The sequence below is a fragment of the Prionailurus bengalensis genome, chromosome D3 (assembly GCF_016509475.1).
Source record: "Prionailurus bengalensis isolate Pbe53 chromosome D3, Fcat_Pben_1.1_paternal_pri, whole genome shotgun sequence".
Taxonomy (NCBI): Eukaryota; Metazoa; Chordata; class Mammalia; order Carnivora; family Felidae; genus Prionailurus; species Prionailurus bengalensis.
The window spans coordinates 10,654,994-10,682,812 of NC_057356.1; the positions used below are offsets into that span (position 1 = coordinate 10,654,994).

At 59.7% G+C, this 27,819-nt stretch overlaps 2 protein-coding genes across 2 annotated transcripts; one reads left to right on the forward strand and one right to left on the reverse strand.

The window, feature by feature from the left end:
* Positions 1–992: 992 nt before the first annotated feature.
* CFAP73 (cilia and flagella associated protein 73) lies at positions 993–7,428 on the forward strand. Its single transcript, XM_043557666.1, has 7 exons — positions 993–1,169; positions 3,257–3,362; positions 3,890–3,994; positions 4,327–4,527; positions 5,096–5,317; positions 5,627–5,785; positions 7,354–7,428. Exons 1-7 carry the CDS (start codon positions 1,114–1,116, stop codon positions 7,426–7,428), a joined length of 924 nt encoding a protein of 307 aa, XP_043413601.1. The 5' UTR covers positions 993–1,113.
* Positions 7,074–27,781, reverse strand: DDX54 (DEAD-box helicase 54). Its single transcript, XM_043557663.1, has 20 exons — positions 27,608–27,781; positions 24,423–24,552; positions 22,940–23,010; positions 22,181–22,369; positions 22,031–22,080; positions 21,203–21,244; positions 20,983–21,078; positions 20,199–20,320; positions 20,020–20,081; positions 19,808–19,939; positions 18,202–18,412; positions 15,925–16,059; positions 14,269–14,499; positions 14,103–14,176; positions 13,165–13,380; positions 11,933–12,075; positions 11,725–11,838; positions 10,948–11,052; positions 10,625–10,737; positions 7,074–8,696 (listed from the first exon to the last, which is right to left on the reverse strand). The coding sequence occupies exons 1-20, from the start codon at positions 27,779–27,781 to the stop codon at positions 8,464–8,466; spliced, it is 2,643 nt and encodes an 880-aa protein (XP_043413598.1). The 3' UTR covers positions 7,074–8,463.
* Positions 27,782–27,819: the final 38 nt, after the last annotated feature.

Here is a 27,819-nt window from a genome sequence, read left to right on the forward strand (position 1 = left end):
CTCAGAGCCTGGAGCCTGCTTCCAATTCTGTGTCCCCCAGTCATGCTCTGTCTCTATCTCAAATATAGATAAACATTTAAATAAACAATAAATAAATTAATTAATTAATTAGTGCTCTGACAAAATGCTTAGGAGTTGCTTTAAGCAATGTAGGCATTATAAGCATGGTTTTTCCTAACAGTGTTATTCTGCAATAAGAAAATATATTTCTTTACATGAAAAAAATTACTTAAAACAGAAAAATAAAACGATCGAAAGCACAGACGATGAGATGCTAGCGTGTATTATTTCTGGGTGGAGGACCCATGGGTATCTGCAGTTTTGGTCTGGGCGCTTTTCTCTAATACCGTCCCCTAGAGTGCCATTTTTAGGAATTAACTTAGACATTGCATAGAAAGCGCTTAGCACAGTGCCTGAACAACAGTAATCGCTCAAGGTATGTCAGCTCCTCCCCATCCCCCAAATCTGGGGCTCCTCCAACCCGGCCTCCCCTGGGTGGTGCTGATCTCTCTTAACCACACTGGGGGCTCCATGAGACTGGGCCAGGGTAGCCCCATCCCCAGCAAAAGGTGTTGACCCTCGGAGGGATGGAACGTAGTAGGCCCTCAGCACTTTGCCAGGGAGTGAATAGCCCTGCCCAGGACCTGGCAAACAGTGGGTGCCCAATAATTACTCTTTGAACAGACAACTAACCGTTACAACCATGACAGCCGTCCCATCCCATCCCACCCGGCCACGGAGAGGCTTGACCAGCATGCGGCACCAAATGGGTAAATTTTTGGCTGAAGGACCCACCTCCTCTCCACTGCACCCCAGTTTAGATAGGGACTTAAAGCCATCTCTGAAATAGGCAGAGTCTGCTCCCCGCCCTACCCCCCTTGGGCGGCCCCCTGCCCTCTCCCCTCCCAGGATGGACTCCCGAGGCCTCAGGCCGGCTGTGGAATGTTGTGTGGTTGGTTGCCCCGGCAACCAAGGCCTGCTAGGTGGCCGCCTTGCGGAGCACAAAGCCCGCTGCCACACTGCCCTCCATCAGAACATCAGAAACCCCCAGGGCCCCCTGGGCTGGTGCAAAACTCCATCCGTGGAAAGAAAGCCCCGGTGACTGCCGGCACAATGGCAGTGCCCTGGGAGGAATATTTCCGACTGGCCTTGCAAGAGAAACTGCCTGCGTGAGTGTCTTGGAATGGCAGGGAGGGCTGGAAGGAGGGCAGAAGCGGGCGGGATGACCCGTGCCTTCCTCTCGCCCACCCGTGGCGTCTGGCTTCCTTGGGCAACTCCTGCTGGGGTATTACTGTCCCCACTTCACAGAGGAAGAAACTGAGGCTCAGAGGAAACCGGTCTCTGGGCTAGTTAGGGCAGAGCTGGGTTAACAGCCTCTGCTCCGGATCCCCACCCCTGGCTGCCATCCGGCGGCTGCGATTAGATCCTTTGCACTGAGATGGGAATCCCTGCAAAGCTCTGCGCTTTCAAGGAGGAGTAGAGGAAGCTTGTCGGGTGCCTGCTTTGTGCTCAGCAGTGACCGAGGGGCCCAAGCTCAGTGTCGGTCTGGACCGGACCGGTGCCGGGGAGGCCCTCCCGCTCATTCTGTTGGAGCCTCCCTTCTGCTCTCTACACAGCACCGTGGAGGGCTGTGTGCAGCACTGCGCCCCCGCCCCCCCCCCCCCCACCCCAGAGCATGCCTCCAGATCCCAGCCTCCTTCTGGAGCCCTCCCAGGGACGTCTGAGGGAGGCCGAACAGCCTTCCCAACGCAGCCTGGCCGCAGCAAGGAGCTGGTCTCCCCTGCGCCCCATCCAGACTTCCACCAGCCCCCGCCTTCCGGCTCTGAGTTCATCCTTCTCTCCTTTCCCCCCACCCCCAATCGCAGCAGCAGCTGTAGCTGGAACCTGCCCTCCTCACCTCTCCCCTACAACCACCTGACCAGCACCACACTATCTCTGTGTTATCCCGGAACCCCGTCACCGGTCTCCCGGCGGCTGCCCTGCCTCTCTGACGGCCCTTGCCCCCCAACAGCAGCCTCCAGCTCTTCCACAAACCAAGGTCCTTCTCTCAGGGCCTTCGCACTGGCTGTGCCCTGCAGGTGTCCACATGCTCACTCCCCCTTGCCCTTCGCGTCTCTGCCCAGACGACCTCAGAGTCTCCTCTGAGAGACTTTTTCATCTCCCTGTCGAAAGATTTCCTTTTGGGGCGCTTAGATGGCTCAGTCGGTTAAGGCTCCTACTCTTGATTTTCACTCAGGTTCGTGATATTGAGCCCCGTGTCAGACTCTGCGCTGATAGCTTGGAGCCTACTTCGGATTCTCCCCCTCTCTCTACCCATCCCCAATTCGTATGCACGCGCGCTCTCTCTCTCTCTCTCTCAAAATAAGTAAATAAACTTAAAAAAAAAAAATTCTTCCTCCCTCCGCTGCCCCTCCGCTTGTGTGCACATTTTCTCTCTTTCAAAAGGGGCGCCTGGGTGGCGCAGTCGGTTAAGCGTCCGACTTCAGCCAGGTCACGATCTCGCGGTGTGTGAGTTCGAGCCCCGCGTCGGGCTCTGGGCTGATGGCTCAGAGCCTGGAGCCTGTTTCCGATTCTGTGTCTCCCTCTCTCTCTGCCCCTCCCCCGTTCATGCTCTGTCTCTCTCTGTCCCAAAAGTAAATAAAAACGTTGAAAAAAAAATTAAAAAAAAAAAGGGGGGGGCACCTGGGTGGCTCAGGTGCTTAAGTGACTGCCTTCGGCTCAGGTCATGATCTCACGGTTTGTGGGTTCGGGCCCCGCGTCAGGCTCTCTGCTGTCAGCTCGGAGCCCGCTTCTGATCCTCTGTCTCCCTCTCTCTCTCTGCCCCTCCCCTGCTCATTTTCTCTCCCTGTCTCTCTATCTCAAAAATTAACACATAATAAAAATAAAATAAAGATAAGTTAATAAATTTTTAAAAAGGAAAAGATTTCCTTTTGTCTGCTTAATTTTTCCTCTGAGCACCTACCACGGCCTAGCCTTATTCATTGTTAGGTTTGTTTTCTGTGTGCTCTGCCCCCCCAGCAGCCTGGTGGCTTCTGGAAGGTGGGGATTTTGTCTGCCTTGTGCACACCTGCACCCCTCGGTGCCTGGAAAGATGCCTGGCACAGAGTAGGTGCTCGGTACAATTTATTGAATGAATTCAATAAATTCAGCAGCTAGCGTGGGGCTAATGGGGGTATTTCAGGCACTAGTTGGGGGGGGGGTTGGGGGCCCCACCTTCTGCCTCCTTCATCCCTGCCTCCTCCTGGAGCTCCTCCAGGAAGATCCCGGAGCAAAGTGTGGACCACTTCCCGCCAGTGCTGCGTCTCCTGGAGAAGAGGCAGGAGCTGATAGACGCGGACCGAGGCCTGCAGGCCCAGAAGGAGGTGAGCCTCCACTGCGGTCCCTGAGACGTTTTGGGACCCCAGAGCAAAAAAACCACAAGTGTCCAGGTGGGGAAGCACCGAGAAGACGCTGCGGGAGCCCAGAGGAAGCCTCTATCTCCACGAAGGGGTGGTCAAGGAGGGCTTCCTGGAGGAAGTAATGTCTTGGGGATTGGGAAAGGGCAAGCAAGTCGGCTTAGCCAGTAAAGGAGGGTGGGGTGAGGAAGGAGAAGCGGGCAGAGGGAACAGCACATACAAAACTGGAAGGCAAGGACAAAACACAGGTGGATGAACGTCTGGAAGGCAGAGTGTCAGAGGAAGCGGGTGAGATGAGGCCAGAAGGACGCACAGGGAAGCTGGCTGCGGGGGGGTGGGGGGCATTTGGGCTTCATCGGGGGTGGTGGGAGCCATGGGCGGGTTTGAGCAGGGGCGTGCGGACAAGCTCAGGAGCAACAGATAAGTAGGATCCTGAAAGTACTGGATAACTTGGACCCCCAAACACACAGACACCCACTCCTCACCTCCCCCAGGTGTTCCAGACCACGAGAGCAGCGCTGAAAGAGCGCTGGGAACAGTTGGAACAGAAGGAGCAGGAGCTAAAGGGGTCCTTTGTGCGCTTTGACAAGTTCCTGCAGGTAGGTGGAGACTGCTGGGGGGGGGGCAGGTCAGCGGGTCACGGAGTCTCTATCCTGCAGGGGCAGCCTCGCTGGGGAATTTTAAAAGTGTGCTGACTAATACAAGAGGTTGTAGAGTAGGAAATACACACGCACCGTCTGTCGTATTCGAGTTTTCAAAAAGCGTGGGGGAGAGGAGAGGGACCAAAATCAGAGCTACTGCTCACTCTGCCCACGGGCCACCTGCCTGCTACCACGGCTGGGCGCGCCAAGAGTTGGGGCGGTGGAAGCAGCGAGCCCCGCGGGCTCCCGGGTCCCGAGGACGGTCGCCTCCGCTCTGTCCGCCTCCCCAGGACACGGAGGCCCGGCGCAGCCGCGCCCTGCGGAGGGCGGCCCAGGAGCGGCTCCAGGCGGACCGCCGGGAGGCGGAGGCCCTACGGCTTCGGGCCCAGTTCGAGGAGCTGCAGCGGGAGCGCGCGCGGCTGCGGTGCCGGCTGGAGCGCCTGGAGCCCTGCGCGCGCCTGCTGGGGCGAGTGCTGGAGCAGCTGCCGGAGGTGAGTACCCTGCGGAGGCTTTGGGGCTCGGCGCCCCCATGCAGCCGGGCTACCAGGTCGGGTGGCCTCTGGAAAGGCTTTGGGTGTGCACTACTGGAGCGCTGACTGTATGCCAGGAATCACCACTTATTGAGCACTGACTGTATGCCAGGGACAAGGTTTGCTCTGAATTCTCCCCAACGCCCGGTGATGTAAGTCCTGTTCTTGTCAACCGCATGGGGGAAACCCGGGTCCCCCCCCCCATTTTAACAAACGGGGAAACTGAGGCTCAGAATGGTAACTCTCACTCAGGGACACACAGGAGAAGGAGGGGGTGTGCCCAGGCACTCAATAGATACCAGTTGAACAATACATGAACACTACATGAATATTAATCACAGGCAGTGAAGTTGGCTAGGCTTTATGCTGGGGTGGGGAGGGGCGAGAGCAGTCCTCGTTTCTGGGGTAGGGGCCGTGTGATACCCTCATTTTGCACGTAGGCTAACCGAGGAGGCGCCGGGGGGCCAGATGGCGGGGGGAGGGGAGGGGGCTGCGGGCCGGCTGAGTCCCCATCTTGACCGCACCCTAGTTCCAAGAGGTCCCCGAGCTGGTGGCGCGCTTCGACGGCCTGGTCGATATGCAGGCGGCGCTGAGGCTCACGGAGCGCCAGCGGCTGGCCGAGCTGGAGGAGGCGCGCGCTCGGCTGCAGCGGCTGCGGGACGCGGGGCAGAGCGAGCTGCTCGGGCAGGGCCAGCGGCGAGTGCAGCTGCTGGAGCGCCTGGAGGCCGCGAGGGAGCGCACGCTGCGCTGGGTACGGCCGGGAGGGAGGAGGTGGGCACCCGGGACCCCAGCCTCCCACCTCCGGAGAGGAGTGCCACGAGTGCTAAGAGCAGAAGGCAGTGGTTACCCCAGAGGGGAGCAGCGCTAACGGGCGGATTCCAGCATCTGAACGCGCTTCCGGACACAGGAGGCCAGTCCTAGCCCAACCTGACGCCCAATTCCTGCACTCCTCTCCCGGAGGCGCCCCGGCGCGCCAGACTGGAGGGAAGGGAGGGGGCTCCCCCCACCCTCCTCAGCAGGCCCAAACCTTGATCGGGGAAGGGGGCGGGGTGTTCTGCAGGAATCCAAGTGGATTCAGATCCAGAACACGGGGGCGGAGAAGACCCTTCTCCTGGGACGCACTAGGATGGCAGCGCTCAACCTGTTCCAGCTAGTGTGCCGGCACAAGACGCACCCGCCTGCCCTGGACATCGAGGACACTGAGGGGCAGCTGGAGCAGGTGAGCTCCCTCCTTACGTGCCCTCCAACCCCCAGATTCAGAGCTTCACAGTGCCTGAAGTCTCCGGGTTCAGTATGACCCTCTGTGATCAGGGCACACACTTCCAGCCCCCCCCCCCCCCGGGGTGGGGGGGATGTGGGCTCTGTGGCCACCTGGGAACCCTGCCTAGGCGGCTGGGTTGGTCTTGGCTCTGCGGGGCATCTGGTCTGTGGCCAGAAGCAAGCCGCCAGGCCCCTCTCTGGGTCCCAGGCCTCTCACTTGCGCCCAAGGGCCGAGGTGTGTGACGATATTGTACTTTAGGCCAAGAGTCTGTCTTTCGTCCCAGGGTCAGACAGCATTACAAGTGTGACATCAATAAGAAACCAGGTTGAGACTCACCCTTGCTCCTGGCAGGGACAGGCCTCTGCTTCCCCAGGGAGAGGGAGGGCGGGGCCGTGCCCTCGTCTTTCTGCACAAGGGCACCACCAATGGCACTGTGGCCCAAGTCGTTCAGGTTTGCAAGGTTGCAGAATATGTGACATGGTGTACAGAGGTATGTGACATGGTTTACAGAGGGAGGGGGTTTCGGACCCCTCTGTTGTTCCTAATGGGGACCCAGAGCATGGTTCCTTTAAGCGGAAGAAACACAAAAGGAGGCACCCCAGCCCCTGCCACTCCTGTCCTGCGCCCAGCACCCTCGACCCCAACCAAACGCCAGGAACTGGGGCCCCGGGAGCCTACCTTTGTTCCACACCCGGAGAGGGATGGATGTCTCCAGTTCTCCCAAGTGTGGCCCAGCACCCTGCGGTGCACGACTCCAGGAGGGACAGAGGCGCAGTTATGACGTAGCAGGCGAACGCCCGTCCCTTTTCAACCAACCCCGATTCTACCAAAGAGAAAGGCTCGTTGTGGGGCGACTCTACCTTTAACCCCTGTAGTGCTCTCTGGTCTCTGGGCCTGGGCCTGGGCCTCACACCCCGTGGAGGCGACAGCGGCCAACCAGAATGCAGAGACTGGGTTTTGCATTCATTGTAGCATTTTCCCAGTTGTCCTCCACTTACGACAAGGGGTAACCTAACTCTCTCCAATTTTTGTTAGAAATATAGTTTCCCTCTCTGTGACAAACGCTAAGGGAGAACCCAAAGATGAGTTCGTTCAAGCTCTAGCTCTTGCCAGGGGACCCATGGGCGTTCATGAAGTTCGTATCAATAAATAAGTTTAATTAGGACAAAATCTGGGAGTGTTCGGAGAGCAGACCAGACACAGGTGAATATGCCCGATCTGTTTAAAAAGGGGGAAACGAATCGTCGCAAATAAAAATACTTTTAATTGTAACGCAAGTGATAGCCAGCTAGGAAACTATGAGGGTACCTGCCGACAACCACAAACCATTTGGGGGGTTGGGACGGAGACCCAAAGAACCGAGAACAGCTTAGGGCAGGTTCGCCGGCTGCTGGTAACCAGCACGTTGCTGGCTTTTAATAGGGGTCTCTACCCCCAAACCCTGCGTTGCAGCATCCTGGGGTGGAGGGTGGGGACGGGACCCTCGGGGGCTGGGATGGGACTCTGGCTGTGCTGGGGACCCCCAGGTGAAGCTGTTCATTCTGGACCTCTCTGCCATGCTGGCCAGTCTTGGGCAGGCCAAGCCCACACCTGCCTGTTAGCCCTGACCCAGGTAAGCAGGGGGACAGGGGGGCCCCCTGGAAAGGAAGTGCACACTTCCTGTGGGGTATGTGCTGAGTGGCTCTCACCGGAAAGATGGGACGGCCGTGCCCCCTGGGGCTGCCGTGGGAAGTGCATGAGAGGTATACAGCAAGAACTAAATAAATGTGGGCTAGCTGGGGGGCACCAGTCCCTCATCCACCACATGGCCTGGCACCGGGTCCTGCCTCCCAGGACAGTCACGGCATTAAACAAGCTGATGTCTGTCAGGTGTTTGGAACGAAGCCTGGTGCAAATTCTGGCAAATTCTAGGCGGGTGTTTGGTGAGTAAAACAGCGTCGGCAAGAGAGCCACACAGCAAACACCCGTTTGCGGGGCGCCTGCTCACGAAGGCTCTCTTGTGGACGGGCACAGTTGAGAACCCAGCTGCCGGAGGCTGCCTTGACCGTCCCAGGACCCCAAGGCTTGGAGGGCAGAGGCCAGGACAGCTTCTGACCTCTGTGGTGCGGTGGGGACGTGTTAACTCCTTCACAGCTGGAGGCGAACAGCTGAGCCCTCTGCTCCCCACCCCACTTCCCCTCCCCTCCCCCAGCCCATGCCCTCGCAGCTCTTCAGGGCCCTGTCCCTTCCTGCTCCTTGGGCCGACTGTGCTCCTGCTCCACGGGGGGTGCTTGATAAAGGTTTATTACATTAAAAATACATCACCGGGCCTTAGGCACTCAGGGCTCGGCCCCGTGTGGCCGCCACCCCCGGGCTCAGGAACCACCCAGATCGCGGGGAAGCGGCAGCGGCGGGGTCGCCAACTCGGGCTTTGGCCGTCCCGACCTCGCTGGCAAACTCCCGTGCGCCCTCAAAGACCGTTTAAATGTCTCGTCTTGGGCAGAGGCTGCTGGCGCTCCGTGGCCACACGACACTCCTCACGGATGACGGCGCCGGCGGGGAGCTCCGCCAGCGCCCGGCACGGGCCAGGCGCGCGGTGTAGACAGGGGACGTCTGCCGATGTCCGCGCTTGGGCCCGGGGGGCCGGACCACCTTCCTTACATGCTCTTCCTCACTTTGCCCTTCTTGGAGCGCGCGCCCCGGCCGAAGGCGCCCTGCTGCAGCTCCTGGGCGCGGCGCCGGTTGCGGGCGGAGAGCTGCTTGAGGCCCCCACGCTGCAGGAAGCGCAACTTCTGGGCTCGGCGCCGCTGCTTCAGAATCTGCTGCTTGGTCTTGAGCTCTGAGCGCACACGGCCTGCAGGGCCAGCTGGGGTGCGGGGCTGGGACGCGCCTGCCAGGACAGGGATCCAAGGAGCTCAGCCTCCGGGATGGCTCCCGGCTCCTCCCCTTCCGGGGGCCTCCAGACCGCCCCTCGGGGGACCCCACTCCCGTGCTGTGCTCACTGCTGTGGCCCCAGGGTCTGGCACGTCTTAGGTGCTCAATAAAGCTTACACAGTCTGCTGCTGTGGTCAATAGCACAGAACCGCAAGCCAACCCTGCCAGGGTTCAAATCCCAGCTGAGACCTCTTGGACCTCGGGCAAGTCACTTAACTTCTCTGAGCCTCAGTTCCCCACTCTAAATGACAGATAATAGCACCTGCCTACTGGGTCCCAACGAGGAGCAGACGAGTTACTATGTGGACAGTGCTCAGAACAAGGCCTAGCCCAGAGGAAGACCCTCCTGAGGTTAATTATCACGATTACAGATCATCCAACAAAGATTTCTTGAGCATGTGCTCTATGGCGGGCACTGGGGACCCAGCAATGGTGGACAAAGACTCGAATCCTTGTCTCCCTGGATTGCATGCCTTAGGCTTGTTAGCTTAACCTTCCTTTGGTAGCAGAGCAGTCACAGAAGGCCAGAGAGGGGAAGGGACTTGCCCAGGGTCACACAGCAAAGTGGCAGCAGCCCAGGTCAATGGCCTCACCCGGGCTGCTTTCCCAGGTCTCCAGAAGGGCACTTAGCCCCTGCCTCCTGGCTCCCCACGAAGCTCTGGGTCCCCCTCCTCTACCATGTTCCCTCTCCCTGCCTGGCTCCTCCCTTCCCACGAGAGTGACCTTTTCAGGGCTCCCACACAGATGATCATTAAGGCGGCCCCAGATGTCTCCACTGGGGCCGGGGCGCCTGACAGGGGCCCGTCACCTCCTATGGGGACAAAGCTTCGAGGGAGAACAGCTGCTCCTTCCCAAGGCCCCCAGGCCATCCTCCCCTCCCCACAAGCTGCCCGCCCGCAAGCCCAGAACAGCCGTCTGCTCCATCCCAGGTGGGCAGGGGCTGGGCAGCGAGGGTTGAGAGAGCCCAGCGGAGGCAGGGCCACATCACAGAGGCGCAGGGCGATGGAGACACAGACAGAGGCACGGAGAGGGAAGAGACATAGAGACACAGGGAGGGGGAGAGACCAGCACTGGGAGATGTGTGTGGAGAGAGAGGAACAGAAACAATGAGGGAGACAGCACGAGACAGAGAGGACAGAGAACAACCGAGAGATGCAAAGAAAGAAGACAGAGAAAGAATGAAGAGAGACAGGAGCAGGGACAGGGATCTAGAGTCACAGACGGAAAGACAGAAACTGAGACCCAGAGAGAGGACGCTTCTGAGAAAACCACGGACAGACGGAGAGGGACGGACAGGGGAGGCCCAGCCCAGGAGGAGGAGTGCCGACAGAGAGGGAGCACAGCCTCCAGGAGGCCCAGAGTGAGGATGGGGACGAGTCTAGCAGCTGGGACATGGAACAGGGCCCGGATGCAGAGGCACCCAAGAGGCAGTGACCAGCCCCGCGGGGTTGCGGGGAGGCCTTGGATGGGAGCACCCAGGCCGGGTCGCTGCCCTCGCCTAGAAGACGTTGTATCTTCTCGCCCCCAGGTCACATGTGGCGTGCCCAGCATAGAGGCCGTTCCCCCAGAGCAAGGGGGAGCCCTCTGACAGCAAGCTCACTCCCAGAGGTGGGGGCAGCACGGGGGCCGTCGCCCCTCAGGCCATGGCAGGGGTCCTGAGTGCTGCTACCAGGTGGCCTTTCTGCCCCACAGGGCCGACCCGGCCCTGGCGTGCAGGGCAGCTGACCACGCTGTGCCTGGGGAGCGCAGGCCCTGCCGACACAGCCCGTTCAAATCCCACTGCAGCCTGGCGCTGGCCCAAGGGCTCAGGCCCCGATCAAAGGGAATCAAGTGCCCAGATGATCCAATGGGCCACTTGCCACTCTGTTCTGAGGACCGTCCTACCTTGGCCTCTGCCCCGTTTCCCCCCTCTTCGCTCTGGACCTCGCTGCTGGGATGCCCCTTCGTCCTCTGAGTCACGATCATCGACTTTCTGCTTCTGTTTCCACTTCCGGTAGCTGGGAAACGGTGTTAAGGAGGCTGCGTACTGGACCCTGGTGCCCTAGACACCTACGTAGCAGGTCCTGCCCGGCTGGCAGACACAGGTCCCACCTCTGGGGGGCGGGGGCAGCAGGAGCCGCTTGGCCCCACCCCCTGGGCCCCACCCCCGACCCAGCTCCCACCTCCAGGGGACGCTAGATAGAAGCTTGGCCCCACCCCCCGGATACAGGTCCCGTTTGTAGGAGCTGCTGATGTAGTGGCCACTCTCCGTCTTGATCTTCTTCTTGTCTTCCTGGCCTGACTGTCCCACAAAGCGCTTCTTCTTACGGTCCCTGCGGGAGAGGGGCTTGGGAGGACTGCCATGGAGGGAGGGGGCCGGGGCGGCCCGCTTGCCCTCGGTGCCTGTTTCCACCCCAGCCCTCTCACTGCGTGGCTGAGAGGACTCAAGGGAGGCAGCGTGCCTGTGCCTAGCACGCAGCAAGTGCTCAGTAAAGGCCTGTTCCCTGCCCCTCCTCGTCTCTTCCTGGCAGCCCAGGTGTGGGGTCACCGGGAACTGGGGGGCCTGGAACAGTGTTAGGGGCCCCTCTGGGAGGGTTCCCAATCCTACTCTGCCACCTCCTGGCTCTGCGACCCTGGGTGGGGTCCTATCACTCCTCTGGAACCAGAGTCCAAATGGGAGAAATGGGTCACGAGCTCGGTCTAGAAAGATGAGCTGGCAAAAAGGACAGATGGGTCAAGATGGGTCATACCCTGTTGTGTATGATGAAATTCAGGGGGTGAGAGGTGGGGGTGGGGGTGGGGGTGGGGTCACTGTCCTCGCCGTGTGTGATCACGTGGGACAACACGGGGGGGGGTCACCATCTAGGCTGTGCACAATCAAATGGGGGGGGGATTTCCCGCTCTAGAGGATCAAACAGGAGTCAGAATGGGCAGGGGGCCACGTGCCTGTTGCGTGGGACCACGTGGCAGGCGGGGGCACAGAGGGCGCTCGCTCGCTCGCTTACCACTTGAGCTGCTGCCGTCCCCTGGTCAGGTTCTGGGCTTCATCCCCCATCAGGTCCAGGACAGCACCAGCCACCTGCTGCTCGAATGCCCCCGCAGCCCCACTGATGCTCAGGCTGCAGGGGGCCGGGGGGGGGTAACAGGTCACAGGGTCAACGGCGAGCCCATCAGGCCCGACCTGCCGCACCCCAGGACCAGCCAGCCACTGACCCCCGCTCGCTGTCAAAATCCTTGGGCCGGTAGTGGATATAGAACTCCCGGTCCCGGTGCCGGGCCTCCTCCCTCCGCCTCTTGGCTCCCCGCTCAGGTCCCGGCTGCTGCCGCTTCCGGCCTATGACCTCTGTGAAGACATCCTGGCGGACAGAGGCCCCGGTCACACCGGCAGCCCCCGGGGAGCCCAGCTGGCCTCTCCACCCTCCAGTCCAGCCGGAGTCGAGAGCCAGGGGCTAGAAGTTTGGTATTGCCAGTTCCGCCCTCAGTTTCCTCGTCCGCGTTCCGGCACCGCCTCAGCACCGGCAGAGCAGACCGGGTGGGGGAGAGGGGGGCTGTGGTGCCAAGCGGGGCAAGACCCACCTTCCAGACCCAGGCTGGTCCCTCAGACTGCGTGACCAAGGCAAGGCCCTGCCCGTCTCTGGGCCTGGCCTGGTTCTGCACAGTATGGACTAGTCCCAGGGTTTTCACCCGTAGTTTCTGGCTGCTGAGCCCTCCGTCCAAATCAAATAGAAGAGGGACATCCTGGTGGACGAGCAGATCCAGGACCTCGCCCACCAGGCGGACAGGCTGTCCGTGTCCCCCCGGCCCGCCTTCCGGCACGAAGGTCCCACGTCTGAAGCTGCCTGCGTCATGCCCCACTGCTCCCAAGAGTCCCCTCTGCCCCTTTCCTCCTGTCCCGGGCCTCAGGCTGAGATGGTCACAGTGACGATGACAATGATACGGCCGGCACTAGGGACCCTTGGGTGCTGCCGTGAATCTGCCCTGCGGGCCCAAGACCAGGGACCGTTGTCAACTGGCTGCTGTGCCCTGGTCCACGAGGTTCTGAAAATGAGCTTCCCTGAAATGCACTTGGTGGCAAAGGCCGAGCTGAGCCACCAAGAGGCTGCCTGTCACCTCGGCGTGGGGGCCGCACGTCACGTCCTGTTGCAGGACCTCCGATGCCTCTGACAGCAGTGACCCCCCAGACCTCCGTGGGGTGTTAGGTCTACACAGGGCACCCACCCTGAAGATCCTGGATCCTGAGACGCCTCCGGCACCGGGCTTTTGGGTGAGGCACAGGGACCACTCAGCGACGGGGAGGCTGAGGCTCCGAGTTACCGATTTGCACGTGTCAGGGGTGGGGCCCGGCATCCACCCTCAGCGACTGCTCAGAGCCCTGAGAACAGCCCCACCTCTGCCCCTACCCCCCCCAGGCCCAGAATCTAGGGTCCCCAGGGTGGAGCTCATACCTCCAAACTCTCTCCCGCTGCCTCTTCCTCCTCCTCAGGCCTCTCTTCCCGGGGTGCCGGGCAGCCTGGGCCTGGGCCAGCTGGGCCCTCCTGCTGCCCCTGCCGCCCCTGCCGCCCCTGCTGGAAGGTGGCGATGGCCTTGAGGTCCTTCTGCCGCTTGGCGCGCATCACCTGGCTGCTGAGGTCCCGGCTGGAGGCGTTGATCTCAAAGATGGTCTGCGGAGGGGACACAGGAGTCCTTCAGCCACGGGCCGCCTCCTCCCCGGCCCTGCCTTCACCAGTCTGGGGAGCTCCCTATGGCATTTCTCTCCAAGCCCTTTCAACGAGGTGGTTATTCTCATTACCTGCGTTTCACCATTAGAAACGGGAGGCCCAGAGAGGGCAAGTAACCAACCCAAGGTCACACAGCTGAGACAAGCCAGCGTGGGATTTTAAGCCCAGTTCACATGGCTCTGAAACCAGTGCTCGTAACCATGACACTCTCCAGCTCTCCTTCCCTGATACTGGCTGCCTGGCTTGCCCACTCCCGGGAAGGTCTCTCTGCGTTTCCACACGTGCCCCGCACAGGCACCAGGTGGGGTGCTCAGGGGGCGTCAAGAGGGGATGAGAGGCTACTGAAAGCCAGCTCCGGGCCTCTGACACGTCACTCCCCTCCGTGAGCCTCAGTCTACCCCTCTGGAAGTGGCAGGGGATGGCTACCACATGGTGAACCTACTGCAGACCAGCTGGGATGGTTCTAGCACGGGAGGCGTCTCTAGAGATACCGATGAACCAGAGCTGAGAACAAAGAACCTGCAAACTCCCAAGGAAAGCCCCGCCGGGGTCCCGCTGGGGGCGGGGGGCTCGGCCAGAGTCCCGGCTCCACGGCGGCCGCCGCGTGACCCCAGGCCGCAGAGGGCCTCACCCCGCCCCCCGTGTGCTCTCACCCCCTTACTCACCGCCCGCGAGCGGTAGCGCTTGATGGTGTCCACCATCCTCAGCCGCTGCAGCTCCTCCTCCTCGAAGCGCGAGCCTGGTGGGCGTGGGGAGGAGGTGTGAGGCCAGGGGCAGGCTCAGCGGGGCCCACCCACTGCCCCCCGTCCCGTGCCCCAAGCAGGGACTCACTGAAGAGGGGGTGGAGGCCCAGCCCCGCGACGTCCAGCTCCTTGGCCCTCTTGATGGACTCGGGCGAGGGCGCGGGCCGGGAGCGCACGTACTGCTGCTGGGCGTTGTCGGCCACCCGGCCCAGGCCCCGCAGCTCCAGCGACGCTGACAGGGCGCTCCGGAGGCCGCCCTCCTCGTCGTCCACCACGCTCTGCGGCACCCGGCCCAGCACCCCGTCCTCACCGACCGCACCTGCCAGCACACACGCAGAGCCCGTCCGGCCCGGCCCCGGCCTGCGGCCGGCCCTCCCCTCACCAGCCCCAGAATCACGAAATGAGCCGCAGGTACGGAGCAGCTCCCACCGCCAGCCGCGCGGATGTGCTCAACCGGGCGCCCACGGTTACGGCCCCAGGGCCGCCGCCTGCGTTTACGAATATAGTTCTACTGGAACTCGGCCCCATCAATCCGTTTTCTCACTGCCCCTGGCTAACTTGTGCTCCAAGGGCAGGGTTGAGCAGGTGCCACGGACCGTATGACCTGCAAAGCCCGAGCTGTTGGCTACTGGCCTTCTGCCGACTCGCCCACAAGACTACCGAATCGCCACGACACTCCCTTACGGAGGAGGAAACTGAGGCTCAGCAGGGGTCGGGAGTCTTGCCCAGCAGCTCTTCAGCCCCCACGCTGAGTCAGGAGCCTGCCGGCCGGCCTTCCTTCCTCTGCACGAAGTCGGCCCCGGGCCAGGCCACCCACCCAGGCTGGCGCTCAGGCAGACGCAGGATGGTCTCCACTGAAAGCCAACCACTCTGTGGGTGACATTTGCTGGGACGCTGCTGTGGGGGCTCCTTCCCTCTCCCTGCCCCTCCCACCCCCGCCGCCCGGTGTCGATCCGGGTCTGCCACAGGCTCCAGAATGGCATTTGGGTGCCGGGCCCAGGGGCTCGGCCGCAGGGGCTCCTGACGCTCCGAGGCACAGAGGCGGCGCACGGTGGGTGCCCGGCGAGCACGTGCAGGGCCGTATGCCGTGTCCAGGCCCCGAGCACAGGGTCCGTTTACACCGGGCCTCCCGCCTCCCTGCGCGGTAACAAGGAACGCGGGGTGCGTGGCTTGGCCTCACAAGTTCTCCGACGAACGCACGAGAACGTGTGCGTTGAGGGCTCGACGGGTGGCAGGCCCATAGGTGGAGGCTGCCATGACCACCGTTTCCTGCCCTACATGATCCCACCCCACAGAGAGCGAAGGAAAGTTCTGTGAGCTCGGCCTAAACCCGAGTCTCCCTCTACCTGCCTGAGACTGCCCCAGAAACTCAGTTAAGTGCAGGGTCTCAAACATATGCCTCCAGCGGCTGGGCACACAAAAGAAGTGGGGGGTGAAGGCTGCAGTGAACGGGGGGCAGGGGGGGGAGAGGAAGGAGGGCATCTATCCAGGCATGTGGCCTAGCACTGCCTGCACAGCAACCCCAGGAAAAGGCAGACTCAGCACAGCCAGACCTGTTTTCCAAAAGACATCAGAAACCTGGACTTTTATGTGAAATCCTGAATTTAAAATACGGGGATCTCGCCCCGGGGCCAAATCGAGCCCTACCTCCTCCCCAAGCCAGGACAGCGTCACCCCGGGCTGCACCAGCAACCCACAGGGGACCCACAGGAACTCCTGTCCCGGTGCCCCGGCCTCTGCTCACCTGAGGGCCCTTCATGGGGGCGGGCAAGGGTGAGAGCACGGCCGAGGAACAGGTGCAGGTCCAGCAGATAGGGGACCTCGTCTGGAGCTACCAAAGAGTAGGCTGTGCCACTTCGGCCCGCCCGGGCCACACGGCCTGTGGGAAGAAAAGGTCAAGTTGAAGCAAAGACAAGGGACTCCACGGCCCAGCATGAGTCCCACTGGCCCCACTCTAAAGCAGCAAGCCAGGCCAAGGCCGCACCTCACCGAGCCGCTGTCCCCAACTACAAAAGGAGAAGGGGCACCAACGATCACCGGGGTTCCCTGCACGAGCACACGAGCCAACGCCGCGCTCTGGGAAGTCGGCAGAAACAAAGATAAGGCACCTCGCTCGTCGTCAGCATCAGAAGTGTGCAGTGTCCCCACTTTGGGAGATCTTCCCCCAAAGACCTGACAGAGAACTGGCTAAATGAACGAGCTGGAAACCCCAGGGTGGGACTTATACAGGCGAGGGAAGGGGCCAGCACACTGTGGCCGGTGACCAAAGCCGGACCCCTATTTGTGTAAATAAAGTTTCACAGGCACACAGCCTCGCTCCTTCATTTACGTATTTTCAAGGGCTGCTTTCACGCTACAAGGGCAGAGATCACGGACACTATAAGCCCCCAGAGCCTCAAATCTTTACTTTCTGGTCCTTTACAAACACAACTTGCCCACCCGTCACAGAATGATGCTTAATGGTGAGCGAAAAACGCGCACGACGTACACTGATGGAAGAAACAGGTTACAGGAAGGAATATCCGGCGACTCTCGGTCTGTGTTAAGCGAACCCCAGGGTGACCCTCCTTTGGGCTTGTTTCTGCCTCTCGTAAAAACAAAGTGTCTCCATATTCAGGAGGTTCATTTGGGGTGGTCTGACTCACACTCGGTCACAGAGCACAGGAGAAAGTCCCCTGGGGGGGTTCTGTGGACCCCACAAGGAACCTGCAAGCCACCCCTCCCCAGAGCCATGGGAACCAGGGCACCACAAGCAGCAACCAAAGGGAGACCAGGCCCCCTGACCCGCAGCAGGGGACCCAGATGGCGCCTCCCACACACCCCGACCGGAGGTGGAGGCGGTTCTCCCGGGGCCCACCACGGGTGGCCACCGTTTACTCATTCAATGACGTTGAATACACGGAACCTGCCGGCCAGATTCTTCTCTCACGGACGCGTGGTTACCTTACCGGCATTTACAAATTCAACACGCACCTTTGCGAGTGAAGAGGAGACAAAGAAAGCAGAATGGTGGTGGCCAGGGCTGGGGGAGGGAGGATGGGGAGCTTGTGTTTCATGGGAACGGAACTTCAGTTTGGAAAGACGGAAAGGTTCTGGACGTGGCTGGTGGCGATGGGTGCACAGCCATACGAACGTACTCACTGCCCCTGACCTCACCCCTAAAAACGGTAACTGTGTGTTATGTACGCTTTACTGCTGTTTTTAAAAAGACAGCAGTGACGAGGGACACAGCAAAGTGACAGCCATGTCACCAGGGAGGCAAGAAGGGATGGCGGTGAAGAAGGGGTTCCAGCCCCAGCCGCCCCACTTTGCTACCTGTATGACCCCCGGCCAGTTATTAACCTCCCTGGCCTCAGCTTCCTCATCTGTGAAACAGAGCTGATGCCGCTGACACCCGCTACACAGGGCTGTCACAAAGACAAAAAGAGTGAGTAAAACATTGGCACCTGGCCCCACAGGAGCGCTGGGGGACCATCGAGTGGCCATCACATCACTAACGAGAGGCACGCGACTCACTGCCTTCCATTGCTCTGTTTCATTTTGTAGTTTTCCTGCTATGTGCGTGCCTTACTTTTATCACTGGAGATTAAAGAGTACTTGGCCCGGGAGGGCTGAGAGGAAGGGGGGCCCCATGCGCAGACTCGACAAAGTCAGGAGCTCCTGTCCACCGTGGGTGAACAGGAGGCAGAGGGGTCTGCGGGTGTCTAAACTGTGTGAAGGTTTAAAGGAGACGAGCTGACCAGACAAAGTGACAGAGTTACAGGGAGAGGGCTGTGAGGAGGAGGGGCTCAGGGGATGTGTCATCGGGCACCATGACAGCAAAGGGAGGCAGCGAGCCTAGGACGGGGAGTCAAAGTGGGAAGATCGGCGCTCAGAGCCGTGGGGATCGTGCCCGCGCCGTGCCCCGGAGATGCGAACGCATGGGCCCTTCCCCATGGGCCCTCGAGTTCTCCAGCTGTGGCTCCAAGCCCCGCGGTCACGGCCCCCACCCGGGGCCCAGATCCAGCTCCCGACTCCTCACCCACGCGGTGCAGGAAAAGCTTGCCCTTGGCAGGAAAGCTGTAGTTGATGACGTTGTCCAGCAGCGGGATGTCCAGGCCGCGGGCCGCCAGGTCCGTCACGATGAGGGTGGAGCACTTGCCGTGGGTGAACTTGGCGAGGTTGATCTTGCGGGCCGTCTGGTCCAGGGCGCTGTAGATGTGCGCACAACTCACCCCCTGGGTCGTCAGCAGCTGCGCGGAGTGAAGACGAGAGGGAGGGAGAGGGGTAAGGAGGCTGGCGGGAGGCGGGAGGCGGGAGAGGAGGCCAGGCCATGGCGGGGGTGCCACGGTGTGGTGGTAGGACCAAGGGTTCTGGGGTCGGGTCCCTGTGGTCTCAGTCCCAGCTCTGGGGGTAGGTCCAGCCTGGTGTCTTCATCAGCACAAAGGGGACTTCACCCCACGTCTCTGCAGGGCTGTTTTGAGTACCAAAGCAGAGGACAGGTGCTGAGGTCTCCCCTAGAGAAGTACCGGCCCAGGACACAAACTCTGCCGCTAAGAAGCTGTGTGACCTTGGGCAAGTTACCTAACCTCTCTGTGCTTTCACTCTCCTCATCTGTAGGATAAGGAGACTGAGAGTTCCCTCTTTGTAGCCTTGCTGTGAAGATTACATGAGCAAATATGCACACAGGGCTGAGCGCGGGGCCTGGAACGCAAGAAGGGCCGTGACGGTGTGAACTGCTCTTCAAAAACTACTACTTTGGTTTTACTCATCAGTGATTCCAGCAGCTGCACGGAGGAACCACCGTTAAAAGCGCATCAGCCAAGTGAAACCCACTGAGCTGCGTCCTCAGAACACAGACCCCAGGTGGGGCCAACCCGGGGTAGGTGGTGACGACTGGCAAGGGGCCCCAGCAGCCTCCGGGGCACGCGGACTGCCCCACGCCAAGGATCACAGGTATATATGTATGGAAAAACTCATTAGGCTGCTCCCGTAACGGGTGCCCAGGTGGCTCAGATGGTTAAACATCCGACTTCGGCTCAGGTCATGATCTCATGCTCCGTGGGTTCGAGCCCCGCGTCGGGCCCTGTGCTGACGGCTCGGAGCCTGGAGCCTGCTTCGGATCCTGTGTCTCCCTCTGTCTTTGCCCCTCCCCTGCTTGCTCTCTGTCTCTTGTTTCTCTCTCTCTCAAAAATAAACACTAAAAAAAAAAAAAAGCTGCTCTCGTGAGCTTAGGACGCCTTCCTTACACAGCTTTCAGCTTGCAGGGTACGTCTCCACTTTAAAATGTGAGATCTGGGGGACACTGAAAACCTACAAGAAACGGTAGGATTGTGGGGGATGTACTTCCAAATAACCTGGATGCGGGGGAGGATCAGAGAACTCAAGAGCGGCTGCGAGCTGATACCCGAGTACTTGGGAGTCAGTCACGCCATCTGCCGATGTTAGTGTGCGTTCAGAATTCTTCACGACAAAAAGTTAAAGAACAAAAGGGCTCCGGCCCTGGCCTGCATCCAGCTCTGGTGCTGCCCTCTGGTGGCCGCACACGGAGCTGCAGCTCCGGGAGGGGGGGGCCTCGGAGGAGGCGCTGGCCCCCGGGAGGGCGGCCCTGGGCAACCCCGTCCCGGCTCCCTCAGGGCCCCTCTCACCTCGCTGAGGTACTCCGCGTGGTGTTTGGTGGCCACAAACACCACCGTCTGGTCCTGGGGCCGCATGACGGTACGCAGCAGGTGGAGCAGCACGGCGGCCTTGGTGTCCTCGCGCACAAGGAAGAAGGAGGTCTGCGGGGAGAGGGGCGGCCGAGGGTGGGCTCCCGCGGCCTCGGCCGCGGGCCCAGGAAGGGGCACGGGCGGAGCCTCACCTTAAGCTGCTCGTTGAGTTTGGCATCCACGTCGAGCCGGATGAGCACGGGCTCCGTGAGGCCTGCGGTCGGTCGGCACAGGGAAGGGGGGGGTGGGAGGAGGGAGTCACAAAACCAAGCCCCGCCCCCCCCACCCCCCCGCCCGGCCCCCACCCCCAGCGGCGGCCCGGCTCACTCACCGGCCCGGGCGAACTCCACCAGCAGCCTGGGCAGCGTGGCAGAGAACAGGACCGTCTGGTGGCCCCCGGGGAGGCGGCAGAGGATTTCCTGCAGCTGCTCGGCAAACCCCATCTCGAAGAGCCTGGGGGACAGAGGGCGGGGGTCGGGAGAGGCGCTTCCGTTCCCGCGAGCCCCCGACCCGCGCCCCGGCCCCCACCGCACTCTGCCACGCGGACTGGCGTGCGGCCCACGTGCTCCACTCGCTCTCCGGCTCCCCTTTTCTCCACGTGACCTCCTCAGCCCCAGCAGCACCGACCTAAAAACTGTGTCTGTTCTCAGGAATGCGCAGGGTCACGCTGAAGCCAGTGCGGGCAGCCCCCGCCCCCGTCTCGTATCCTCGGGTACCGACTCTCCCAGCACCTGCCCGCACAGGCCGCTGGGTCCCCAGCCCGTGGATGAGCCCGCCAAGGCCCACGGACCCTCAGATTCACCCGAATTCACAGGGCTGCTATGTGATCCCACCCCTATCTGTGCTCCCAGCCGTGTGCTCCTGTCTAGTTCTCTGACACCGCCTGTTGGTTGTTTTGCTGTTGTCTTTGGTGCCCCTAAAAGGGAATACCGGAGGCAAACGCAAAATAAAAACCAGAAGGCCGTGTCAGCTCCGGTGCCGCCTCGGGTCTGTGGCCCACGTTTGGGAAAGCACTGCTCTGGGCAGGCCACGCAGGTCTCTCCCGGCAAAGTCCTTCCTCCCGGCCCTGGAGCCAGCCTTGACGCGGGTGCACGGCGGGGCACCCGCGGCCTCACCTGTCTGCCTCATCGAACACCACGTACTCCACGCTCTGCAGCTTCAGGTTCATCTCCACAGCCACGTGCACCAAGCGCCCGGGGGTGGCAATGATTCTGGAAGGGGGGGTGCGGGCTGGGTCACCCGGGGCCAGGGCCGCCGGCAGAGCCCTCCCCGCACTCCCCAGCAGTCGGCCATCGGGGAAGGGGCCCCAGACCGCCATCCCCAACCCAAACTCACACGTCGGGATTTTCGTGCAGGGCTGCAAACTGGTCTTCTATCCTAGGGGGGAGAGGAGGTGAGAGCGAGACGGAACGGGTCACTTTAGTCCCTCTCCATAACCAGACACCCAGGCGAGGCCCACACCCCAACCCGAGGCTCAGACGCGGGGAAAGGCTATTGCTGTCGTACTAGGCAGAGGCACTGCCCTGACAAGACTTACAAGTTCAAACAGACAGAAGGACTGATACCACAAAGAACTCCCACCGGGTTCCCGTCCTTGCCTTCAGACCCCTGGGCACACAGCCCTAACTTGAGTCCTCCTCTGACACATCCTCGGGACCCCTGGGGGAGCCAGAATTTTGAGTGCGGCCTAGCACAGCCCAGGGAGGCGTTTCTGGCGATCACAAGCCCCCACTTCCCCAGGGTGCTCATCTGTGGGACAAGTGTGCTGACTGCACATACGCACACGCGCACACACACACACACACACACACGCCAGAAGGTGGTACCAGCACACTTTCTCAACTGGGGCGATTACAGACCTCCCTGATGTCTGGGCAACAGCTCACAAGTATGTGCACGTATTAAAACACATACAACCGAGCTACCCATTTAGTTGACCCTGTGCACTGGTGGCTCCTTCAGGAGCCCCGGATCCTCGGTCCAAGTTCCAGAACTTCGGTCGGAGTTGTGTGGGAAATTCCTGGTGTTTTACTGCACGTTTCCCTCCTTTGAGGAGTGTGCAGGGACACTGTTCATGAGCAACCCAGGCTCAATCTGATACCCTGGAGACACGGGGTATGCTTTCATGGTGGTGACCATGGCACGGGGCAAGGGCACACTTACTTGTCCCCGCCCAGGATCAGGGCGGTCCTGAGGCCTGTGAACTTGCCCAACTGGAGAGAGAGAGAGAGAGAGAGAGAGACAGATGACTCAGCCCGTGCAGGCCTCCCTGACCGGCCCCAGCTCAGCCCAGCGGCCCCGGCGCCAACACACCTCCTTGGTGAACTTCATGGTCTGCAGGGCCAGCTCGCGGGTGGGCGAGAGGATGAGGGCACGGGCCCCAGTCTGGGCGCTGCGGGTCTTGAGCCGCTCAAACATGGGGATGAGGAAGCAGGCCGTCTTGCCGCTCCCCGTCCGGGCCATGGCCACCACGTCCTTGCCATCCAGGATCATCGGGATGGTCTGGAGGCATGAGCAGGGGAAGGGTAGGGTCAGCTCCACGCGATCCAGGGTGTCGAGTCCCCCGGGGTGTGGGCGAACTGGGGTTCTTGTTAAGTGGGAAGGGGCTTGTTGCCCAGTCCTGAGCCCATTCCTGCCAAGGCTTATTTGTACACTTGCAGGGAGAGGCAGCTCACTACCCCCACCTCTTTCCGTGGCTGAAACACCGTTCTTTAGGTCAAGCCAGACTCTACCTCCCTGTCTCATCCTCCTCCTCCTTGGGACCCCAGAGAATCGTTGTCTACATCTTGGCCAAATGTCTGAGGACAACACCCACAAGCAGGGGGTGACAATGGGGTGCCTGTGAGCTGCCCGGGAGGGGGCCCAGAGGTAGGCAGCCAGGGGGAGGCTCGAATGGCAAAGAGGCCCGACTTTCTCCACCTGTGAAACGGACCAGCTGTGTGGGGCTTCAGCCAGACTAAGAGGGGATCATCGTGACAGCCGGGACAAGGGGTGGGTGTCAAGAGGCTGGACAGGAGGACCAAGTCGGTCATCCCCTCCTCCCCAACTCCATTAACTTGCCCCATCTCGTACCTTCCTCTGGATGGGTGTTGGCACCTTGTAGCCCTTCTTCATGATGCCCTTGAACACTGGGTAGCTCAAGCCTGGGAAAGACACAGGGATGGTCAGGGGGAGGGGAGACCCTAGGGCCCATTACAGAAAACTACACGGGACAAATGACTGTGTCATCAACAAATTAACAGCCAGAAGAAAAGAAAAGCGACAGAATAAAACTGAGAGAGACTCGGGAGACGCACCTGCTGACTGGGGGGGGGGGGGGGGGGAGGGCACGAACCTCCTGGGGATTGCTTTGAACACACTTAGTGCCACCACACAACTGGGGTCTGAGAGTGGCGGGGGCTCGCAGGGTGCTGGGGAGCTGTGCCTGTTCAGGCGTGGTAAGCTCCTGCGTCTCCTGGAGGCATGTGGGAATTATTCAGGGATACCAGAGCGGATGTCTGCGATTCGCTTCACAATCCTCCGGGAAGACGGGGACAGAGGACACAGGACTAACTGTTGAAACTGGCAATGGGTACCGGGAGCTCACTGTTTTCTAGTTTTTGATACATTTCAAATTTTCTATAGATAAGAGAAAGGGTGGTAAGTTGCCAGGGCCCGTGATGGGCACGGGCGAGGATGCTGACAAACGAAGCATGTGGTCCCGCGTGGGGGAGGTGGCCTTTAGAGACTGAATGGGACGGGCCTTGTGGCAATGGGACGGCAAAAGGAGGCCTGGGGACAGGGAAGTACCGTGGTTGTAGCTGGTTTTTGGTCAATCCTTCATTTTTACAATGCAGGAAGGCAGAAAGTAGCCACGTGTAAATGTTTTTATTTGCTTTTTCTCTAATTATTGATGAAATTTAGCACAGTTTTAGTACGTGAACCTGCTGTCTAAATTCCTTTTGCGAGCCGACTATTCATTTCCTTCACCCAATTTTCTATCAGGGTATCTTTTTCTTATTGATTCGTAAAAGCTCTTTGTATATCAAGGATATCAACCTTGTATCTGTCCGAAAGGCTGCAAGTATATCCCTGAGACAGCATTTACTTTAACTCAGTTTACAGCGTTTTTTGCCATACGTATGTCTGATTGAAAACAAGTCAAATTGGACGATGTTCAGATCATACTCACAAAGGGCTTCTTTTTTTTAGAATTACAAAAATATTCACCTTGACATTTAAATCTTTGTGCCGGGTGCTACTGATTTGTAAAGAGCAAGAAAGAGGGTTTAGCGTTATTTCCAGCGAGCCAGGTGTCCCAGTCCCACCCAGCTATTCCACCTTCCCTCCCTCTGCTCTGAAACGCATTCTGTCATGCAGTAAATCCCCGAATGTCCTGGCCCGTTCTGTCGCCAGCACTGCTTTAATCGCTCTCTCGCTGGGCCAGGCCTCAGTGCACCGAACGGATGCCACAGTGCTGGGCCCAGAGCAGACATCAGTCGCGGACCGCAGAGGGCATGACGAGCCCCTGCTCCTACTGCCCCACTGTCCCCGGATGCCTGGCGTGATCACCCACCCATGGACTGGAAGCCTCCGGATTTCTTCTTCTTCTTGTTCTGGGCTCGTACCATGTCCCGGGTGTCGGGCTCCACATCTGAGGTGCATTCCGAGGTGGGGAAGGCGGGCAGGGGTCTGCCAGGTCCCAGCTGGGAGGGAGGAACGGAGAGGCGGTGTCACTCCAGGTACAAAGAGACCACGGGGGACAGGGAATGTCTTGCTGCGGACGTCCCCCCCACATTCAGGCCGATGTCGCCCCTGCCAGATCACGTGACTTCTCTGCGAAAGGGCTCTCCTACAACCGGGCCAGGGCAGGGCAGGGGGTCAGAGAGTGGGCTGTGTAGACGGACTGCCTAGCTTTCAATCCCAACTGTCACTTACCAGTTGTGAGACCTCAGACCAGAGACTTTATCTCCCTGAGTCTGTGTTTCCCCAACTGGGAAACGTGGAAGACGGACCATGGCACACGCCTCCCTCGGTGTTGTGAAGACTAAATGGGTTAAGTAGAAAGCCTAGAACAGCACCCAACACATGCCTGGGGTGTCACCATCATTGTCATTCTGGCCTGTCATTCAAAGCCCGAATGAAAAACTCTAGGGGCGCCTGGGTGGCTCCGTCGGTTAAGCGTCCGACTTTGACTCAGGTTGTGATCTCGTGACTCATGGGTTCGAGTTCTGTATCGGGCTCTGTGCTGACGGCTCAGAGCCTGGAGCCCGCTTCAGATTCTGTGTCTCCCTCTCTCTGCCCCTCCCTTGCTCATGCTGTTTCTCTCTGTCTCAAAAATAAATAAAACATAAAAAAAAAAAATCAAAAACTCTAGAGGGTCAATCAAAGCATGCAGTGTATGTGTGGTACTAGACTTTCCAAGCTGCCCTGTTCTGGTCCATCACTTGTCCCCACTCTGCTCTCTCTCTCCTCTTGGCCTCCTTCCCCTTATCCAGAACCTTCTCACTTGTCCTGGCACAGCTATACTGAACCCAGACACCTCCTCTGGGGAGCCTTCTCAGACCACAGGACTGTCCCCCTGGCTCTCAGAAATAACATTTCTGGGGGCGCCTGGGTGGCTCAGTCGGTTAGGCGTCCGACTTCAGCTCAGGTCACGATCTCACGGTTCGTGAGTTCGAGCCCCACATCGGGCTCTGTGCTGACAGCTCAGAGCCTGGAGCCTGGAGCCTGCTTCCGATTCTGTGTCTCCCTCTCTCTCTGCTCCTCCCCTGCTCATGCTCTATCTCTCTCTCCTTCAAAAATAAATAAAAAGCATTAAAAAAATTTAAAAGAAATTAAAAAAAACAACATTTCTGGAGCACTAATTCATGATAATGGTTAAAATTTCCATGGTGCTCTCTCTAAGCCAGGTGCTGCTCTGAGCATTCATATAAATTAGCTCACTTAATTCTCACAGCGACTCTGGGAAGTAGGTACTATTAGTCTGTCCATTTTAGAGAGAAAGAAACTGAGGCACAGAGCCATGAAGTGACCTGCCCAGGCTCACACGGTCAGCAGGGATTTGAACCCTGGCTTCAGAGTCTATGTTCTTTCCTCTGTGACCCTCTATCGTCCCTACAACTGTCTGGGCCAGAGCTGTGAGCTAAGAATGGATTTTACACATTTAAAAGGTTAAAAAAAAAAAAAAAATCGGGGCGCCTGGGTGGCGCAGTCGGTTGAGCGTCCGACTTCAGCCAGGTCACGATCTCGCGGTCCGGGAGTTCGAGCCCCGCGTCGGGCTCTGGGCTGATGGCTCGGAGCCTGGAGCCTGTTTCCGATTCTGTGTCTCCCTCTCTCTCTGCCCCTCCCCCGTTCATGCTCTGTCTCTCTCTGTCCCAGAAATAAATAAACGTTGAAAAAAAAAAAAATTAAAAAAAAAAAAATCAAACAAAGCAGACAGTGCCCTTACGTGGCCCCATGAAGCCTAAAATATTTACCATGTGGTCCTGAATAGGAAAAGTTTGTCGCCCTGTGAAAACAAAGTGCTTGGAACACACTGGGGCCCCCGAAACATTTACTGAATGAGCAGAATGCACGAACACTGTAATTTCACCCTTGCAACAGTCTTTGGGCAGCATATAATCATCTGCTTCCTATGCATGTGGAAACTTCTGCCCTCTACAGATGTGGCACAGAGCGGTTAAGCAATGTCTCTGAAGTTCCACAGCCGGTACAGGGTTGGGCCACATTTGAACACAGGGCGAAGCTCTTTGTCTGAACCAGATCCGTGGGCTCTTCTTTGGCACCTGCGCTCTGCGCCCTCCTGTGCTTTAGTAATTTCTCCACATTTATAGAGCACCTACTGTATGCCAAGCACTGGGTTCACTGGGGTGAGGCAACACAGTAAGATCCTGTCTGGTCCCTGACCTGGAGGAGCATAGATCCCTCTCTTCATGTAAACATGCACTCTTTCATCTACTTATCCAGACCCTGCTCTGTGTCAGACACCGTCTGGTCACACGGCTGTGGGAAATAATGGGCTTTAGCTCTTTCGCATTAGTGGTGCTCACACACACACACCCCCATTTGCATACAGTTGGCACTCAGTAGCGGAAACAGTACAAGCCCTGGAACCGGAGGTCTGAATCCTGACTCTCCTGCTCACAAGCTGCGAAGTCTTGGTCAAGCTCCTGAACCCCTCTAGGCCTCAGGGTCCGCCTCTGGAAAATGGGGAAGGCCGCACTCGGCTCAAGGGGCTGGGGTGCGGATTAAATAAATAAGGCATGTAAAGTTCTCAGCAAGGAGCCCGGCACATGGAGCCTGGCCAGCAAACGCATGTTTAATTCACTATTGGTTACCCAGGGCGGCGTCAATGCCTCAAACCACGCGGCCCAGCCTCCCCTTAATTTAACCTCACAAGAATCCCGCAAACTCTCCAAGTCGGAGTTTCGGCACCCGCACTTTTCATTGGACCAAAAGGAGCGAGGACCCGCCCCCTGGGCGAGAAGTAGCCAATGAGGCGCGCGCGACCAAACGCCGGCCAGGAAGGCCCGCAGGCCCCGGACCCCGGAACGCAGAGACTCTGGGCCATCGGGAGCCGCGGCGTGAGGGGCACGGACGCACGTGCTCACGCCGGCGGCCCTGCCCCCGACCCCCGGCCAGCCGACCTCTCCCCACCCTCAGCTGTGACCACTTCCCCAGCTGGGGAAACCCAAGCGCGGGGCGATGCGGGGGGCTGGGGCTCGGGCTCCAAAGTGTGTCCCGGCCCCGCGCTCCTACCTTCTGGGCCCGGGCGTCATCTTCCGCCTGAATCTCAAACTCGCCGTCCTCTGAGTCGCTGCTGCGAGCTTGGGAGGCCGCGCCTCGGCGCTTCCGCAGCCCCTTCTTTTTCCTCCACTGGGCCATGGCAGCACGGGACCGAGGTCCGGCCGCCGGGCGCGTGCCGGCCGCCATGCGGGCCCCGGCGCAGGGAACCGGGGAAGGGGGCGGGG